The following is an 18,774-nucleotide window of genomic DNA, read 5'->3' as shown; positions in this document are numbered from 1 at the left end:
TGCCAGCTTCCAACTTACAGAGTTGAAGTTGACTTTTAAAACAGCTAATCCCTATACCAGGTTTTAAAGTTTTCCCTTCCTTTCCTAGTGAGTCCTCAGGCATAGGCGTATGGAGTGGGACGGGGCTGCTGCAAGGCTGTGCATTCTTCACTGAGGTGCCCACAAGGCACACTGGGCACGCTGAGCCCTGGTACTTTACATCTTAAAGGCCTTTTACAAACATGATCAAATTCCATGTCTTTGTATGGACACAAAGCTATATTAATGAACTTTGTGCTGAATCTGAAATCAGTGGGAATTTGAGGAGATCAATGAGCAGATAATGAAAGCCATTGTCCACATTGAGGGGTCTATTAAAAAAAAAAAAAAAACTTCAGGACTTTTACTGGCACTGAAAACTCTTTATCTTGAACTGCACCAAGCTACATCTGAATCCCAATAAATGCAGAGTTTAGTGGACTTTTTGTTCCTGGGTTTTGAAAAGCTGCTGACCCTTGAAACGTCAGTTTTTCATCAACTTGGAGGGCGTGTTAGGCATAAGCTGCTGTTGCCATTGTGCAGAGTAATCCAGATTTACCTGTTGTCCTTAGTTTGAAGGTTGCACAAAGGCCTACTCGAGACTAGAAAACTTGAAAACACACTTGAGATCTCACACTGGAGAGAAACCATACGTCTGTGAGCACGAAGGTTGCAACAAGGCTTTCTCAAATGCCTCTGATCGCGCCAAGCACCAAAACAGAACGCATTCCAATGAGGTAAGCATCCTCAGTGGGCACGGAGTTTGCATAAGGAAACAAAGGAACCATCCCAGGGAAGGCACATGGAAGGCGCAGTGTTTTCTGTTTTGTTTTCCCCTTGGCCATTCCCAGCATGAGTGGGCGCCGCCCCTGCAGGTGAAGGCTTGGGCTTCCTAGGTGGGACTGGAAACTGGATCTTATTTGGAGAATAATAGGAGATGAAGAGGAAACTTCTTAAAACCCCTGCGAATTTACTAGTTTCATGTTGTTTTGAACTGCCACCTACTGGTCAAACAGTGGGAGCATTTAACTTGGAATCTGAGCCAGTCACTCTGCCCAAAATAGCAGGAATCCATGCAAAGGATGACCCCGTAAGCCCCAAGGATATATTAAGAAGTAGCATGTTGACAGCTGACAGCTTCCTGCTAAGTCATCCACTTTTATTTGCTTCCTCCAAGTGATATCTTCAAATGGTGTTATATCAAAAAAGATCTTTACGGAGCAACCAGCCTTGGCTAAATGCAATTTTCAGACACTCTAAATTCCAAAAGATCTTGGAAAATGGTCTCAGAAACCCAGAATACTTTCTAGGCAGTTATTTAAGAAAACATATTGAGTAAAGCTTCCGGGTGGTTCCTGTTGTGTTACTGTTATTTTAGGTAGTTATCTCTGCTAAATTGTAGAGAGGCATAAGAATGAAAATTACTCCAAATTCATTGCTTATGTTTTAGTGTGCGTCTCCCTACAGACCTCCAACTTGGCCTTGGAGGTCTAGCTCAAATTCTGGCTTGTCTGTGAAACCTTCTCTTGAATGTATCGCAAGATTAACAAAAGGACTCCTCGCATTTTGAGTGGAAATAGGATAGTTAACTAGAATTTGTTAACATGAGACATAGTTCAGCACCACAGTGTTTCATCAGTTTGCTTGGAATGTGTTAGAGAAGGAACATTGTGCACACATGAGACCTTGGAGTGGCTGTCATTTGATCTCACCAGCACAGGTCAAACTCATTCATGATCTTTCAGATGGAGAGCTGGGCCGAAACAATCTTGATAGAAACAAAGTGAGCCATTCTGCTCAGTGGCCATTTGGCTTTCAGGTGGTCAAGATGGTTCTCACCATGTTTTCTTCAGCTGAAACTGACAGAGCAAAAGTGTCCCTAAAGGGATTAACCACACCGTAAAAAGCACACTCACTCACAAACTGTCACATGTAAGTTCATATATACAAAGTTTGTGTGTGAAAAGATCATGGAAACTGGAGTTATTTGGAATCTCATTATTTTCTAACTGTTTGAAGACATTTTAAAGATGCCACATCTCCATTTTTTAATGTAAAAATGCTTTTACAGTACGCAGTAGCTGGAATATAATCTATTATACTAATTTGTACAAAATTTTAGGGAGTCTAGAATAGACAGAAACATAGAGATAGAAAGTAGATTAGTGGTTGCCAAAAGGAGAGGGGAGAGGGAATAGCAATGACTGCCAATGGGTATAAGGTTTTTTTGTTGGGGTGGTGAAGATATTCTGGAATTAGGTGATGGTGATGATTACACAATGTCTAGAATGTACTAAATGCCACTGAATTGTGCAATTTAAAGGGATTATTTTTATGGCATGTGAATTATATTTTAATTTAAAATTTTAAGGGATTTTGACTTAGAATGTATTTCATATATTTCATAGAGTTGAGTGTAATTTTGACTAGACATTTAGTGGACATGCGTTCCTATAGATGTTAGGCCAATGTTCTTTCCTATTATCGTGGAGAAATTTGTACGGTGGGTATGTTAGGATCGGAATGCACACATATAAAGATAATTACCAAGCCTTTTTGTCTTTTTATGGACCTAAAATATTTGTACCTGTCCATTTGCTTTAATTGTAGTGTACTTGAGCTTGTGTTCTTCTCCAAGGTAAAAAGTGCAATGTTGTGTGAGAGTTAAGTGTTTGTTACGAGATTAAAAAATAAAAGATATATTGGGCAGTAATGTCATTGACCACGCTTGAGCAATTTACTTAAATTATTAACCTTGATCATAAATACATAATTAAAATTCTACCCACATACATATTTACAAACAAATTATATTTCTCTATTCTATATGCAAGACTTTGGCCCTGTGTATGAATGATGGAGATTTTCAGATGCATCTAAGTTAAGTTTGTCCAGGAACTCCAGATTCGTGCAATCTCACAAGCCTAGAAAAATCAAGTGATTTGCTTTCATTTATTTCCTCTCTTATTTGCAACTTCATTTATTCACTAAACACATACTGATAGCTAATTATGTGTCAAGCCCTTTGCTGTTCTAAGTGTGGCCAAGAAAATAATGGACTGGAACAGGAAGGGAGTAATTTCTGGCACTTCTCTGTCCCTCTGGCTGTCCTGCTCATTTAGGGCTGCTAGACCGACCGTAGCTCTGACAGGACTTCTTACTCCAGATCACACAGCTCATATTTCCCTCAAAGATACTACTAAACAAGTTTCCTGAGCTCTGATTCGGTTGAACCTCCCTTTCTAGAAAGCTGCAATGGTTCCTGCTTTCCTGTAAGGAAACTTGAGACTCCCTAAGCTTGTGTAAGTGTCTGTTCTCACAGGCCCCAAGCTCGCCCCTCTAGTCCTCACTTCTCACTATCATGATCATGAATGAAACATTCCAGAAGCTGGTGCTGTGGACTGCCATGCTTAGGTGCGTGAAGTGGTTCTGCCACTGGACCTTTGCTGAGGACACCTCTTTTTGGCATTCCAAGTAAAATGACTCCTAATAAAAGCTCTGTGTATTGAGTGCTTACTACGTTCCATGCATCCTGGTAAGCACTTCATGTACATGATCTAATTTAACACTTACCAATAACCCCATGAGCTGGGCATTAAGCCCAGATATAGAATCTTAGTAACTAACGCCTTCCATGATTATCCCAGCTAAAAAATGATCCCTCCTCTGTCTATATCCTTACATAGTATTCACACTTCATATTATATAGATCATTGCATCTTCTTATTTTTCCTATCAGATTTTGTATTCCTTATCATTAAATCTTGTTGTATGCAACTTTGTGCTTGCAGAATCTTGCACCTCAGTAAGTCTGAGAACATTTATCTTAGCCTTTAATTATATTTTATTTTAGTCACTGATCACAACAAAATTTGTGGGCAAAAGCTGTGTGAAGGGATATTTTGTTTATGTTATATTGTTGTGAGGGATACATTTCCTGAACCTGTTTTCTTGTGAATTTGTGAACTTTTGTGGGTAGATAATGTGTATGTTCACACACAAGGGCACATGTGCACAGATGCACCTGTATGGGCTGTTGTTTCTGGAAGTGCAGGAGCTGACACATTTGTATCTCATTACACATTGGCTGCGTCTTTGGTTCTAAGCTAACCCATAATGTACATCCATATATTTATAGGAAGAGTAGCTCTCCAAACATGCAGGCTTTGTGTTCCCTCTCTCCTTCTGGTCTCCACACCTCTGCCCCACATATCCCAGTCTGCCTGCTAATGGAACAACCTGTCACAGGAATGCTGTGAGCAAGCATAGGGCCCGTGTCAGAACACTGTAAGGTAATGGCACTAATTGTCAGAGCCAGTCTTTTGTCCCTAATGCATAGAATTTGATGTGCTCATCTTATTATATATATATGCTGCAAATCACACAAGCTCCTGAATAGATGTAATTCATAGTTAATGGGAATCAATTCTGCCCAAAGGAATCTCAGGTTTGGAGGTGAAACCTCTCAGTTTCAGGATCTTTGCTTCACTGCATTAGGACATTTCAGCATTTTAGGTAGCACTCAGTCTGTTCTTGGGCTTTTAGTGAAAAAGCATCTTTTAGACATACATTCTACAAGACACAGCATCATTTTAAATATAATAGGTACATTATAGTAATCCTGCTTTTCATGACGATTGCTTACGTAAAGCTCATCCTCTGCTATACATAGGTATAAATATATATTCATGAAAGCATCCTTGCGTATATTATATTTTAAGTCAAGTGAGCAAACTCACAAATCCGATGTTGGTCATGAGCCAAAGGCCAGCAGTTCTGTGATTTGAGAAAATAATCCGCTTATATAAGCATCCGCATAATTTTTTATGACTGTATCCTTAGGCTTGATCACTGACCCACATAGAAAATGAGATTAGCATGAAATAATTTATAGACCTTAGTTATAAATTCACCCAGGAGAAGAAAACAGATCAGAAATCCTGGTCCCCAGAACATCCGTCAGCCCTCTGTAGTTTATGATGAGGATTCACGGACAGTCTGTAACAGGGCTTTCCAATTTCGAAGAGCAGAAAGGGTCTGGCTATTTTGAGCCCTGAACATCCCCACACTTTAATGCTACCCAAAAGAGCACATTTTAGCGTCATCTAACATGGGAGATGCCATCAGCAGTTTCAAAATTATGCCTATGCATAAATAGCACATTTTCAAAAAGATCAGAGTGATATTCGATCTCAGAACCAGGGCATCCATAAAAAATTTTGTCACACAATCTCTTCTGAAAAGTGTACAGTCTTCTCCTGATTAGATGATGGATATCTTTTAAGCCATCTTCATTGTCATCGTCATCATCGTCATCATCAAATATCTACTGAGTGCCTATTATGGCACTGTGATACTTCTCACTCCCAGTATAAATGCTTCCAAGAACATCAAGGCAATTTACACATTCTTAGTTCTCCCTGAGCCTCTCTCTCAAGCCATAATCTATTAAAGCTAGATTCTATGGACACGGAACAGTGTTCTAATGGCCTTATTAGACTATTAGTTCCTAGAGGTATCTGAACACCTCGAAGCCTTGTGAAAGTGTTTTGAAAGGATTAAAAATGTAATGAGCAACCATAAAGGACTTCTGGGCTGGGGCATAATCTCCTTCATAACAATCTCTTACCTCGTTCTTGTGGCATTTGGCAGAAACCATATGTGTGTAAAATCCCAGGCTGCACTAAGCGTTACACAGACCCAAGCTCCCTCCGGAAACACGTGAAGACAGTGCATGGCCCAGAGGCTCATGTCACCAAAAAGCAACGTGGGGACATCCATCCTCGGCCCCCACCCCCGAGAGATTCCGGCAGCCATTCACAGTCCAGGTCGCCCGGCCGGCCCACTCAGGGAGCCCTCGGTGAGCAGCAGGACCTCAGCAACACTACCTCAAAGCGGGAAGAATGCCTCCAGGTGAAAACCGTCAAGGCAGAGAAGCCCATGGTATGTCATTCACTCGCCTTCTGACTTCACAGCAGGCCCAGGGTCATTTAAAAGAGCCAGGTAGGGCGCACAGAGGGACAGGACTTCCCGGTCCTCACTGTGTCAGGCTGTCTCTGATCTGAGGAGGCGATGAGGGCAGTGACCTGGATTGCTTACTTGAAGTTGATCAGCTCAGAAAAACAGTTTCTAGGTTTCCTAACTGATTTTTAAAATTACTCCCAGAACCATACCACTGTGCCATGGAAGGAAGAAAGACACGACTGTCTGTCTCTCCAGCGTGTCTGTGATGTCGAAAATCATTCATTGACTCTTCCTGTAAATATGCTTTCTGTCTTCTTTGCCCTGGTGACCCCAAGGTAAATAAGCCATGGCCCATATTCTTCAGGGGTTTACAGCCCAGTGGGATAGACAGGCTGAAAAACAAATACCATGCAGTGTGATGGGGGCTTACACACAAGTCTGTGTAAGGAGGATTCAAGAGAGGGAGAGGCTGCCAGTCAGTCAGGGCAGAGGAGGCCATGGGATGGGAGTTCAGCACTGCAGAGGGAAGAGCTGAGGAGAAGGCGGCGGAGGAGGAGCACAGCGCGATGGGAGGGGAGTGGCATAGCAGGGGTGAGATTTTTTGTTTGTTTTTTTGTTTTTGGTTTTTGAGGAAATCACTCCAGTACCAGTCTAGAGACTGGGTAAACTGGAGACCACTTTTGCCGTTGGGCCTGAACCAGCGAGGCAGAGCACAAGAGAAGGATCTGAAAGATTCAGTAGGCAACTCTTTCTGTTTGGAGACTAATATGACATGTGGGCTCTGCTACTCTTTCAGCTTCTTTCAAACCTCAGTTCGTGACTTCGCTTCATGAATGTGACTTTATAAAACACCTAAAAATTTCAAAGACAACAAGAAAAATTAAAAGAGTAGATAGTAGAGGAGATTCAGCCCATTTGGCCATGCATAGAATGGATTTAATTGTGCAAATATATTGGGTTCTGGGCTGTCACTCTAATCTGTGAAGGAAGTGTCCCAGAGAGAAGTTTCATGCTGAGACTCCCAGATGCATGGAAACGATCAGGCCAACAGATTTATACTTAAAGTCAGCATTTTCTTAAAATTAGAGCAGTCTACCGGATGGGCAGCCTATGAATTCATGAGTGATGTCACTGTATAGCAGTACGCGTGGGCAGGAAATAATGTACAATCTCACCATTGGGAGGGTGAGAGGCTATGTTTTAATGACTTACTGAGTTTGTCTTTGAACTCTTAAGAGTCTTAGAGAATGACATTAAGTCTGGCCAAAAATAACACAAATCGGCTATTCAGGTTTATCATGATTTCTCAATGGGTAGGTGTATTTGCTTTAAAAAAGTATCTTAATAAGATGTTTATACATTATGATTGATCACTGTATTTTAATCAGTTCATAAACTGTGTTTTATATACTTTTTTTGGAGGGGAGCACGTGTCTATTCTTAAAATAAAGCCTACCTGTATAATAATTGTACAGAACATTCGACAGTTTACCCTCAAGTGTTTCACAAAACAAGGAAAGTTAATTTGCAGTCTTAGATTATGTCATGAAACTGATGATTTATGTTCTTGGGATATTCCAAGAACCCAGAATCTCTTCTACTTTTAGTGTGCATTCCTAGCTCAAGAAAATTATCATTTTCTCTTCAGATACCCATTGTTGAAAAAAGAAAATCGGTAGAAATAAAAGTTATAGCGATTTGGCTCAGCAACATTGAGATGCCCCAGTGTGTGAAATATTTTATAAAGTAATTCAATCATATGAGGTTGGTGCCAAAGTAATTGTGGGTCTTTTGCCATTAAAAGTAATGACAAGACCCACAATTACTTTGGCACCAACCTAGAACCATAGCACTAAAAGAAACCATAGAGATCAAGACTATGCCCATATTTTGAGGAAGCTGAGGCTCAGTGAGGTTAATAATCACATTTCCATAGCAGATGTTATGTGTGTATATGCTCACACACATTTAAAAGTAGGTATCTTCATAGACATGTACTTAATAAACATGAAATTTACATTTCTAGTTTTCTTTAAAAACATGTCTTTGATTTGATCATCATGCTATAAATTAAATTATTTCTTCTTTTTTCTTATTAATGCAACATCTCTTCTGTCTAATGCTCCTAAATGTCTTGTTCTCACTTCCTAAGGACAGTGGGTAATAAGGTGAGGGAATTTTGGCTTCTCTGTCCTTTTTGTTTTGTTTTCATTTTTTAACATTTACTTGTTTGTGTTAATTTTTCTTTAGTTTTTGTGGTTTTGTGATATCTTTGGTAGTGAACATTCCTCAGATATGTTTCAAATACAGAAGCAATGTGTTTTGAACATTCAGCATGTGAAAAATGTGGAGTTAGTTGGTGGAATTCATTGTTCTATCTGTCTAGGTTTCCATAACAAATCACACTGGGGCCTACCAAGCAGATGTTCTGAAAGACTCATTACTGTACTAATGCAAATTCATCGTTAGACCAGACGTGCACCACCTTCTTTGAGGAAGATCTGGCTTCATTTGTTGTTAGCAATATAATCTCTATTTAAATGTGGAAGCTCATTGAAGCAATTTCCTAGTTGTGAGTGCATTTGTGCCTTATATGAAGTGTGTCTGCCTGTGTGTTCACACAAATGCACAGGTTCATGTTTGCAGACACTCTGATTTCACAGTACAGAAGTAAAAGACATCCAAAGCTCTGGAAACAAGTACCTCAGGAAGCAGCAGGTGGTCTGGCACTCCAGCACTCTGCTGAGGCCAAAAATTAAGCAAGGCTTCACATACTCATGATCAAATTTGTATATCTTATTTGGCTCTGCTTGGTTGCCCAGGACAAAGTTAGTGTACCATGCGGCACTTACTTGGAAAGTGTTCATTTGCTTGGGTGTATGTACCATGATAGCAGAAGAAGTGAACGGGTTCCAAAGGGAAGAGCCCTTCCTGGCGGCACTGTGCATTCCACCTGAGACTACGGTACTCTGTAACTGAGTGAGTGTAGTTATCTCTCCGTAAAGCACTCTCCCTTTCGGCTGCTGTCAGTGTTTATAGTAACACTGGTGAAGGTGCTGCAGACGCATGGAAGTAGCCGGCCTAAGAGTCCAGGCTAGTTGCACCATTCACTTTGTGACTTTGGGCAATCACTAAACTTCTCTGAACATCACTTTTCTTATCTGTACAAAAAGGATTCGACTGTTTATCAACCAGGACACCGCTGGAACTTCAGATAGAACAGTTCCGTGTTGTGTGACTGTCCTGTGCATTGTAGGCCATTTTATATAGTAATCCCCAGACATTGGGGCACCAGGCTTTCCACCCTGTATTTCCAGGAACCCTGGGAACTAGAGGAGGCAATACTTTCCCTGATTGAGGACCAGGTGGACTAGATTAAGATTCCATTATTTGCAGCATTGTCTTACAGAGTCTACTTGGTTGGGGTTAAGGAATCATTTCCTGATCCTCCTAGTGAACTGTTAGGGAGTACACTAAGGGGAACGGTGAAATCATTCTACAGACTCATGATGGCTGTGATCTGCAGCCTTTCTTTCTTTCTGAATATAGCACGAGCTTATTATATGATTGAAGTTTTACCTCTCTCAACTGCTTTTACTGACACCTTGGTTGAGGTTCTACAAAAGCAAGAAAATGTGGAAGGAGGGAGGAGAGATTACAAAGAGCTTGGCTAACCAGCCCTGAACAGCCTAGAGGGGCTCTTGTTGGAGGAGGTAATGTGTGCTGATGGTGCATATCTTACATTTATGTTCCAGCTGAGCAAAATGAACCTAAAGACTAAAACCACCTGGGATCGTAGTAATTGCTAACACCCTGTGAGCCAATTGCTATTATCCAGGTCTTTTTATACTTGTATGCTCTCTGGGCTTCACACTTAATTCCTGACAACAATCTCTGAAATAAACGGTCCCCGTTTTATAGATAAGGAAACTGAGGTTTGGAGTGACTAAGTAATATGCCCAAAGAATAAAGTGGTGGAGATGGGATTGGAACCAAGGAAGTGTGTTTGCAGAGTTGGTGATTGGGGCAGGATTCCATGGCTGATACCATGCCAATCACACTACAGCTAGCATTCTCTGCTGTCCATTGCCTCCCAGTGCGCATCAGCCTGGTGATCCATCCGTCATTTTGGCCAAAAGTGGCTAGCTCCATTCACCAGAGCGTAGTTTTTCTTCTCATTCAACCAACCGATGATCTTGAAGATCTTGATATGCATGAGCTCTCATTATTGGCTGGCTTTCCTTGACCCTCCCTGGTGACATTTCTTTCCTTTCCACTTGATCCCAACAGACATCTCAGCCAAGCCCTGGTGGTCAGTCTTCATGCAGCAGCCAACAGTCCCCCATCAGCAACTATTCCAACAGTGGGCTCGAGCTTCCTCTGACCGATGGAGGTAGTATAGGAGACCTCAGTGCCATTGATGAAACCCCAATCATGGACTCGACCATTTCCACTGCAACCACAGCCCTTGCTTTGCAAGCCAGGAGAAACCCGGCAGGGACCAAATGGATGGAGCACGTAAAACTAGAAAGGCTAAAACAAGTGAATGGAATGTTTCCACGACTGAACCCCATTCTACCCCCTAAAGCCCCTGCGGTCTCTCCTCTCATAGGAAATGGTGAGTTCTACATCAGACCGTTCATCTGCTCAGGGTTTTTTTTTGTTGTTGTTGTTCTTTTAAATGCAGACCCTCCGTTTTATGTTTGCTAGTTTCTCCATTAGTCCTAAAATGACGCTGTAACTATCCGTTAATGTTGAGCCCATGCAAGTTGCCTTTTCGGATGGTCCATATTTTAAAAACAGCTAGGAACAGTATAATACTGAGAAAAAAAATGTGACTCTGCATGACTCATATTCTGATGGTGAAATCATAACTGTTAGATTAGGGTAAGGGAATGCCAGCAGTAGAGGCATCTGTGGTTGGAACTCTGTCTCTGGTTTCCAAAATTTAAAACCAGGAGGTTAGCAGCCACTTTTATTTATATTTACCCAGTTCAAGGAAAGTCAAAAATCCCTCCCCATTGTCAGTCCCCAGGTGAGTTTGTACTTCTGAGGTTACACTTCTGAGAGCACCTAAGGGGTGAAGCTCTGCCCTGCACCAACACGGGTGTTACCTGTTGATAGGATGTGGCATGAACAGGACACCCTGAGCGTGAATGTGAAACTCGTGGAATACCTTTGCCTGGGGACTTGCCTGCAACTCAAGCGTTGTGTACCCATCACAAGATTCCTTTTGTCCTTGCACTGTGCTTGGGGAGGGGCTTCACTGAATTGAGGGAGTTGTTATTGTTTTGTTTAAGCCAGACATCAGCAAACTATAGCCTGCGGCCATCTCCAGCCGCCCCTGTTTTGGTAAAGAAAGCTTCATGGGCACCCCGCCACGCCTGCTTGTTCACTGCTGTCTGTGGCTGTGTTGGGGCTACACTGCAGAGCTGAGTAGTTGTGAGGCAGGCAATGTGGCTTGGGACACCAAAAATAGTTCCTAGCTGACCCTTTACAGAAAAGGGTTACTCATGCCTGGTATAAGTCATCCTCGAAGGGAATTTTTCCGCATGGTCTCTCCCTTTCTCTGTCTCCAGGCACACAGTCCAACAACACCTGCAGCTTGGGTGGGCCCATGACGCTTCTCCCAGGCAGAAGCGACCTCTCTGGGGTGGACGTCACCATGCTGAACATGCTCAACAGGAGGGACAGCAGCGCCAGCACCATCAGCTCCGCCTACCTGAGCAGCCGCCGCTCCTCAGGGATCTCGCCCTGCTTCTCCAGCCGCCGCTCCAGCGAGGCGTCGCAGGCTGAGGGCCGGCCGCAGAACGTGAGCGTGGCTGACTCCTACGACCCCATCTCCACCGACGCCTCGCGCCGCTCCAGTGAGGCCAGCCAGAGCGACGGCCTGCCCAGCCTGCTCAGCCTCACGCCCGCCCAGCAGTACCGCCTCAAGGCCAAGTACGCGGCTGCCACAGGAGGGCCGCCGCCCACGCCCCTGCCCAACATGGAGAGAATGAGCCTGAAGACGCGCCTGGCGCTGCTCGGGGACGCCCTCGAGCCTGGCGTGGCCCTGCCTCCCGTCCATGCCCCGAGGAGGTGCAGCGACGGGGGAGCCCACGGCTACGGGCGACGCCATCTGCAGCCGCACGATGCGCCAGGCCACGGCGTGAGGAGGGCCAGCGACCCAGTGCGGACGGGCTCCGAGGGCCTGGCCCTGCCCCGTGTGCCGCGCTTCAGCAACCTCAGCAGCTGCAACCCCCCGGCGATGGCCTCGTCCGCGGAGAAGCGCAGCCTCGTGCTTCAGAATTACACGCGGCCCGAGGGCGGCCAGTCCCGAAACTTCCACTCGTCCCCCTGTCCTCCCAGCATCACCGAGAACGTCACCCTGGAGTCCCTGACCATGGACGCCGATGCCAACTTGAACGATGAGGATTTCCTGCCGGACGACGTGGTGCAGTATTTAAATTCCCAGAACCAAGCAGGGTACGAGCAGCACTTCCCGAGCACCCTCCCGGACGAGAGCAAAGTGCCCCACGGGCCCGGTGACTTTGACGCGCCCAGGCTGCCAGACAGCCATGCTGGCCAGCAGTTCCATGCCCTCGAGCAGCCCTGCCCCGAGGGCAGCAAAACCGACCTGCCCATCCAGTGGAACGAAGTCAGCTCCGGAAGCGCGGAACTGTCCTCCTCCAAGCTCAAGTGTGGCCCGCGGCCCGCTGTGCCGCAGACTCGCGCCTTTGGGTTCTGCAACGGCATGGTCGTCCACACGCAGAACCCCTTGAGGAGCGGGCCTGCTGGGGGCTATCAGACCCTTGGGGAGAACAGCAACCCCTACGCTGGCCCAGAGCACTTGATGCTTCACAACAGCCCCGGAAGTGGCACCAGTGGAAACGCTTTCCATGAACAGCCCTGTAAGGCCCCGCAGTATGGGAACTGCCTCAACAGGCAGCCAGTGGCCCCTGGTGCGCTCGACGGTGCCTGTGGTGCTGGGATTCAAGCCTCAAAGCTGAAGAGCACCCCCATGCAAGGGAGCGGGGGCCAGTTGAATTTCGGCCTGCCAGTAGCACCAAATGAGTCAGCTGGCAGCATGGTGAATGGCATGCAGACCCAGGACCCGGTGGGACAGGGGTACCTGGCTCACCAGCTCCTCGGCGACAGCATGCAGCTCCCGGGGGCAGGACGCCCCGGTCAGCAGATGCTTGGGCAGGTTAGTGCTACCTCACACATCAACATCTATCAAGGGCCAGAGAGCTGCCTGCCAGGGGCTCACGGCATGGGCAGCCAGCCGTCAAGCTTGGCAGTCGTCAGGGGCTACCAGCCGTGTGCTAGCTTTGGGGGCAGCAGGCGCCAGGCTATGCCAAGGGACAGCCTTGCTCTGCAGTCAGGACAGCTCAGTGACACAAGTCAGACCTGCAGGGTGAATGGCATCAAGATGGAGATGAAAGGGCCGCCGCATCCGCTGTGCTCTAATCTGCAGAATTACTCTGGTCAGTTCTATGACCAAACCGTGGGCTTCAGTCAGCAAGACATGAAAGCTGGTTCATTCTCCATTTCAGACACCAGCTGCCTGCTACAGGGGACCAGCGCCAAAAACCCTGAGTTACTTTCCCCAGGTGCTAATCAGGTGACAAGCACAGTGGACAGCCTCGACAGCCATGACCTGGAAGGGGTACAGATTGACTTCGATGCCATCATAGACGATGGGGACCACTCCAGCCTGATGTCAGGGGCCCTGAGCCCAAGCGTCATTCAGAACCTTTCCCATAGCTCCTCCCGCCTCACCACGCCTCGGGCGTCCCTCCCATTCCCAGCGCTGTCCATGAGCACCACCAACATGGCTATAGGGGACATGAGTTCTTTGCTGACCTCCCTAGCGGAAGAAAGCAAATTCCTTGCAGTTATGCAATAGGCTTTAGGAAGAAGGGACTGCAACCAACGTAAATCAATAGGAGTTGAAGAGATTAAGCTGACTTTGTTTTGGCTGTTTTTTTAGTTCTGTATGTATTTTAGCAATCTCATCTCACCTAACTGAGATGTGTTTCAAATATATTCCTTTTATGGAAAAGGACTCTGAAAAACCCTAAAGTATTCTAGGGAGAAACTGTCTTCCATTTCAGTTTTGAATCAGTATTGTTACACACAAACCACCCTCTTTTTTAAAAAAAAACAAAAACAAAAAAACAAAACTGTAAGCCCCACCCCTTTTTAGTAAACCTATGTAAATGTGTGATGTGCATATTCTTCTTTCTTTTAGAAGAGCAGTCAAATTAAAGGATTTGACATGTTTTGCTGTTGCTCAAAGGAAATAGGAGTTGGTGTGCTTGTGACCAAGGGGTTACACTTCCAGCTTTTAAAATTCTCCTTTACATGTGCTCAGTGTTTTGTTTTGTGTTTTGGTTTCTGTTTTTTATTTTAATTCCCACATTGGGCACAAGAATCAGAATATGGATAGCGAGTTTAAGAATCTTTTGTGGGTGCACTGTAGCATAGATGACAGAATATTGATGTTTTCCCCATACCCAATTCAGTTCAGGGCATACTTTCCACAGTTACACAGAAATGGGAATGCGGGGCTCTTGTACATGAAATAGGCGCTCACAGTTTTGGTTTTCAGCTCTTCATGTCTGTAAGTGTGTTTTGGGGGAGGCTATGTCTGTATGGTTGGTTCTCACTTATCACATTTGCCTCTCCTCCCACTACCTTCATGAACAGTTAGTGCTGTTTGGCACTGCAGTTAAAGAGAAGGGACTGGCAGTTGGTGACAGTTACATTGCTACTTTTATCTGTTCTGGTAAGAAGTTAGATAGATTGTAGATTGAAGCATTTGGGTAGAATTAGTTGGGGGAATATTTGTGGGTTGCTGTGTTTGTTGATTAGTTCCATCTCTCCCATTTTAACTGAGAATTGATTATATATAGCTCTAAGTATATAGGTATTTAAACAACCCAACAAGCGGCTGTATCAGTAACATTTTTTAATTCCACTATAGTGAAGGAGGATTTCCATTTTAAATACCTTATTTTGAGGGATTTATAAAACTTAGTTGTAAAAGAGAAAGCCCACATAGTGGGAATAAATTGCTTCAGCCATTTTTAGTATTTGAGAGCACTAGGGAAGATGTTTAGTAGCTGTGTGGATGCCTTTTTTCACACCCTGTCTATTGAATGCTGCATCCATTCACGAAGTTAAGTGTTATATGCAGTTAGTCCTTAATGTGGACTGGATCTGTACTTTTGGATTAAAACATTTAAAGATTTTTGAAGTGCAGCTGCTTCCCATGTGCATTTGATACACATAAAAGTCATACTGTGTGTGCACAAAGAGTACATGGATTTTCCAGCATATTGCTTTTAAAAATATGTAAACTATTAAAATATTAACACCTCAGGCTACCTGCTGTATTCTGTCCCATTGACCCCTGGAATTGGATTTATTGCAAGTGATTGATAATTCAATTATGTGGCTTTTCCCCTTTAATCCTGCCATTTAAATTACAGAAGAAAGACAAAATCAAGTAAAATAAAGTGTTAGATAATAGAAAGAGTGTTAGGACGAGCCCACTTTTCTCATATTTATGTTCTTTCATTTGGACCAAGAATCTCTCCGCATGGAGGCTGATTTGCTGTTGGGGACGTTGGCTAAGACTATTGGGTTTGCTTTCAACTAGGTGTTCCTGAGACGAGCAGAGGGATGCCACAATTTCCCCTCCATGCCTGCTATCCTCCCCCATGTAAGTCTTCTTTGAAATTAAAGGATGTGTCTCCTTTGGAACAGCCCCATAACAAAAGAGAACTGCTGATCTGAGCGTAGGAGAGTGGAGGCTCTACCACTTTTCAGCTGAAAAAGCAAGGTTTTCTCTGTGTTTCTGAAACAGGGCATGATGTTGTCACAAAATCAGAGATCCAGTCTCACTTTTCCACAAATCTCCAAATCTCCGGTTTTATCTTGTGTGCTCTAATGGTTTGGCTCAATTCCTTTCCAACTCTTGTTTTCAAAGCTTGGGGCCTGAGTGTTCTCCAGTCCTCCTGAGAAAGGAGCTTGGATGGAAGGCACCATGCTGGCCTCCTCCATCAGAGGGCTCTTCCAGTAGTATTCTTCGATGCAACCTCCATTTCTCAGTTACCATGATTTCCTGTATCAGTTTTGTCCTGCCCGAGGGATGCACAGTGATCTGGCCCACCTCTGTTGTTGTCTTGTGCTTCTACTCTTTCCTGTGGTTTCAGGTTGTTTTCTGGGTTTCCCCCATTCACACACACACACACACACACACACACACACACACACACATATATATATTTGCTTTCATTTCTACTGCTTTTAGATTTCCAGGAGATGCTCAATGTTTGACTTCTCTCAATATGGAAATTTCAGAAGGATGGAGGAGAGGAGAGAGGGAAGAAGAAAGTGTACTCCTCCAGAATTTCAGTGATCTGTCATGGCAGTCCAGTGGAAGGAAGGTCTTTTGAGGTCTCTTAGAAGTATCCTTTTGGGACGTCCTTTTGGGATCTCTGTAGGCTAGGCATCTCATATCTTGAGACTCACCCCCAGCCTCCAAGCCTGTCTCCATTTCTGTAACCTGCGCATTTAGAGCGAGAGGACCGCCTCACTAGTGTCACCATCCTGCCTTTTCTAAAACATGCAGGCTCACACACAGTACTCCTGCTTAATGTCTGTGTTAAACTTTTTCTAACCATTTTTGTTTTGTTTTTCTGAAAAAGTTAACCCCTCCCAACTCCTCACACACTGGCTCTTCCTCTTGAGCCACAAAGTTTTGATTCTTGCGATGTATGTGCCTTATTTTATGTTAATCTTGTCAATGAGAGGGACCAGTTGGTGTTGCCCAGTCAGCACTCTGAGGCTGTGTGTGCACCAGCCAGAGAGCGCACGGTGGTAGCAGAGTCGAGGCTGTCTTGTATCCTGTTTTCCGGTGTTGTTTTGAACTGATAGGAGGATGTTCTCTTCTGACAAATTACCCTTGTGTATCCTGCAGACGTGTAAAATAAAATACAAGTTCATTTTTTTCACCTTTTTTAGATTTTTAAAAAATAAAATGTGTAATCCTTTTTTAAAAGAAACACATGTAAATACATTTAAGTATTGTAGGCATAGCGTTCAGATGTGACTGGCCCAGGCATTCCTCGGACAAGCCTGCATTCCCCGTGATCACGCCCACCTCAAGCCCAGGGGCTGCAGCACAGCCACAGATGAACTCTACCTTTGCTTTCAGAACCACTTAGTCCTTTTGTAACAAAGAAAAAAAATGTTTCTTACAATGTCAATAAAAAATTCTTTGTACGGAAATTTTTACTGTGTTGTTTATTAAATGCATAGTTGAATGGAAAGAGTGCTTTCTTTGAAAACATCCAGAGCCTGTAGTTGGATCCAGAATCTCCACGTACAAGCTGAATGGACTTTTGCTGTGAAATCTGGATTCCTTAGCCCTAAACTGGAGAATAAGATGCAGATACATCCATGCTCATGGTGTTGTGAGGATGTGTACCCGGGGGGCACACCAGTTGCAACCATTATTGTGTTTCTTTCTTTTATTGCTTTCCAAATTGAATGAGGAAGGATGGTGATGGAGTTCAATGTCTAACAACTTAATGTGTCCCTCTTTTATATATTATCCTCTCATTTCAGGGATGCCCTACCACATATCAACAGAAAATCTGACGTGGTAGAAGCCTACTTTATGTGGCTTTTAGTAACTGACCTCAGCCAGAATAAATTGTCTTCCGTGTTTTTCTTGTGTCGGTGTGCAATATTATTCTCCAGATCACCGTAAACTACTCCAAAAACCTTCTCTTCCTCTTTCTTAGTAGCAGCACATGTCTTTTGAGCCATCAACTGAGGGTAGTTGTTTCTGGGAAGGGCGGGAGTCCCAGCTGTGGGTATCGCAAGGCTACAAGGATGGACGCATGCATGTGTACACGGGCACACACATGCACACACGCATATATAAACACACAGGTGCAACAGCATGTGTTCCCTAGGCCTTATGTCCTGTGGGGGATGTATGTTCCCTGTCCTCCAGCAGGGTTTCTTCGGCCATAGGGATGCTTCATGCTTTCCTGATTCTTGGGGAGAATTTCCTCCCGTCCAATCTGAGATGCTTTGCGTTTGTAACTAGATCCCTTATATAAGGCATCCAAATGAATCCAGAAAAAAAAGGAAAAATAAGAATTTATGCCCTACCTCAGGTATAAATTGTCAGCTCACAAAGAGATATGCCATGTACCGAATCAAAATAAATGAAAGAAATGAGGCTAAGAGAAAGGAAATGTAGGGCAGGGACATCCCCAGGAACGAGGTAGGTGACATGGACTCCTTCAATTCACATGAGCCTGGGGTGGATGGGGCTCACAACTTTGTAAAAATGCCTCTTGCACAGGAAATACAAAGGAAGCAGAGTTTGAGGTAAAAAGGTGGAGCTACAATCTGTTATTTCATAAAGATCTCCTTTAAGGAATTTTGGGGATGTAAAGACATTATATCTTACCCAAACGAGAATATAATAGAATGCTAAAATGAGAGGTGAACATTTACCTACTGCCAAAATGTCTTGATTTGTCCTTACTTCCCCCTCCCAGGTTTTCTACTTATTTTCTTGGCAGTCTTCCCTTTTGGTTTGACTTTAGAGTATATTTACTATTCCAAACACAATCTGAACACATCTTTCCTTTCATATTAGCCTTTACTTTCTAAAATCTCATTTTACTAATGTAGACCTTGTTTATGCCTTTTCTACCTAGTTATTCAAGTTCTTGACAATTTTTCAGAACAGTAATAGACTCTAAATTGTTTTTAGGC

General features: G+C 44.0%; 1 protein-coding gene across 4 annotated transcripts in view; it reads left to right on the top strand.

The window, feature by feature from the left end:
- The window catches only part of GLI3 (GLI family zinc finger 3), a 278,558-nt gene extending 260,852 nt beyond the window's left edge, over positions 1–17,706 (top strand). For 3 of the 4 annotated variants that reach the window (XM_021935856.2, XM_009203061.4, XM_031665376.1), the window contains 4 exons: positions 591–755; positions 5,671–5,961; positions 10,273–10,600; positions 11,562–17,706. In XM_021935856.2, coding sequence (XP_021791548.2) covers positions 591–755; positions 5,671–5,961; positions 10,273–10,600; positions 11,562–13,873 — 3,096 coding nt within the window. In that variant the 3' untranslated portion in view covers positions 13,874–17,706. The remainder of the gene's footprint in view (positions 1–590; positions 756–5,670; positions 5,962–10,272; positions 10,601–11,561) is intronic. The other variant, XR_002520954.2, reaches the window with a different exon arrangement.
- Positions 17,707–18,774: the final 1,068 nt, after the last annotated feature.

The sequence above is a fragment of the Papio anubis genome, chromosome 4, assembly GCF_008728515.1.
Source record: "Papio anubis isolate 15944 chromosome 4, Panubis1.0, whole genome shotgun sequence".
Lineage (NCBI taxonomy): Eukaryota > Metazoa > Chordata > Mammalia > Primates > Cercopithecidae > Papio > Papio anubis.
The sequence above is the reverse complement of the archived record's forward strand: the minus strand, read 5'-3'. Positions and strand labels throughout refer to the sequence as shown.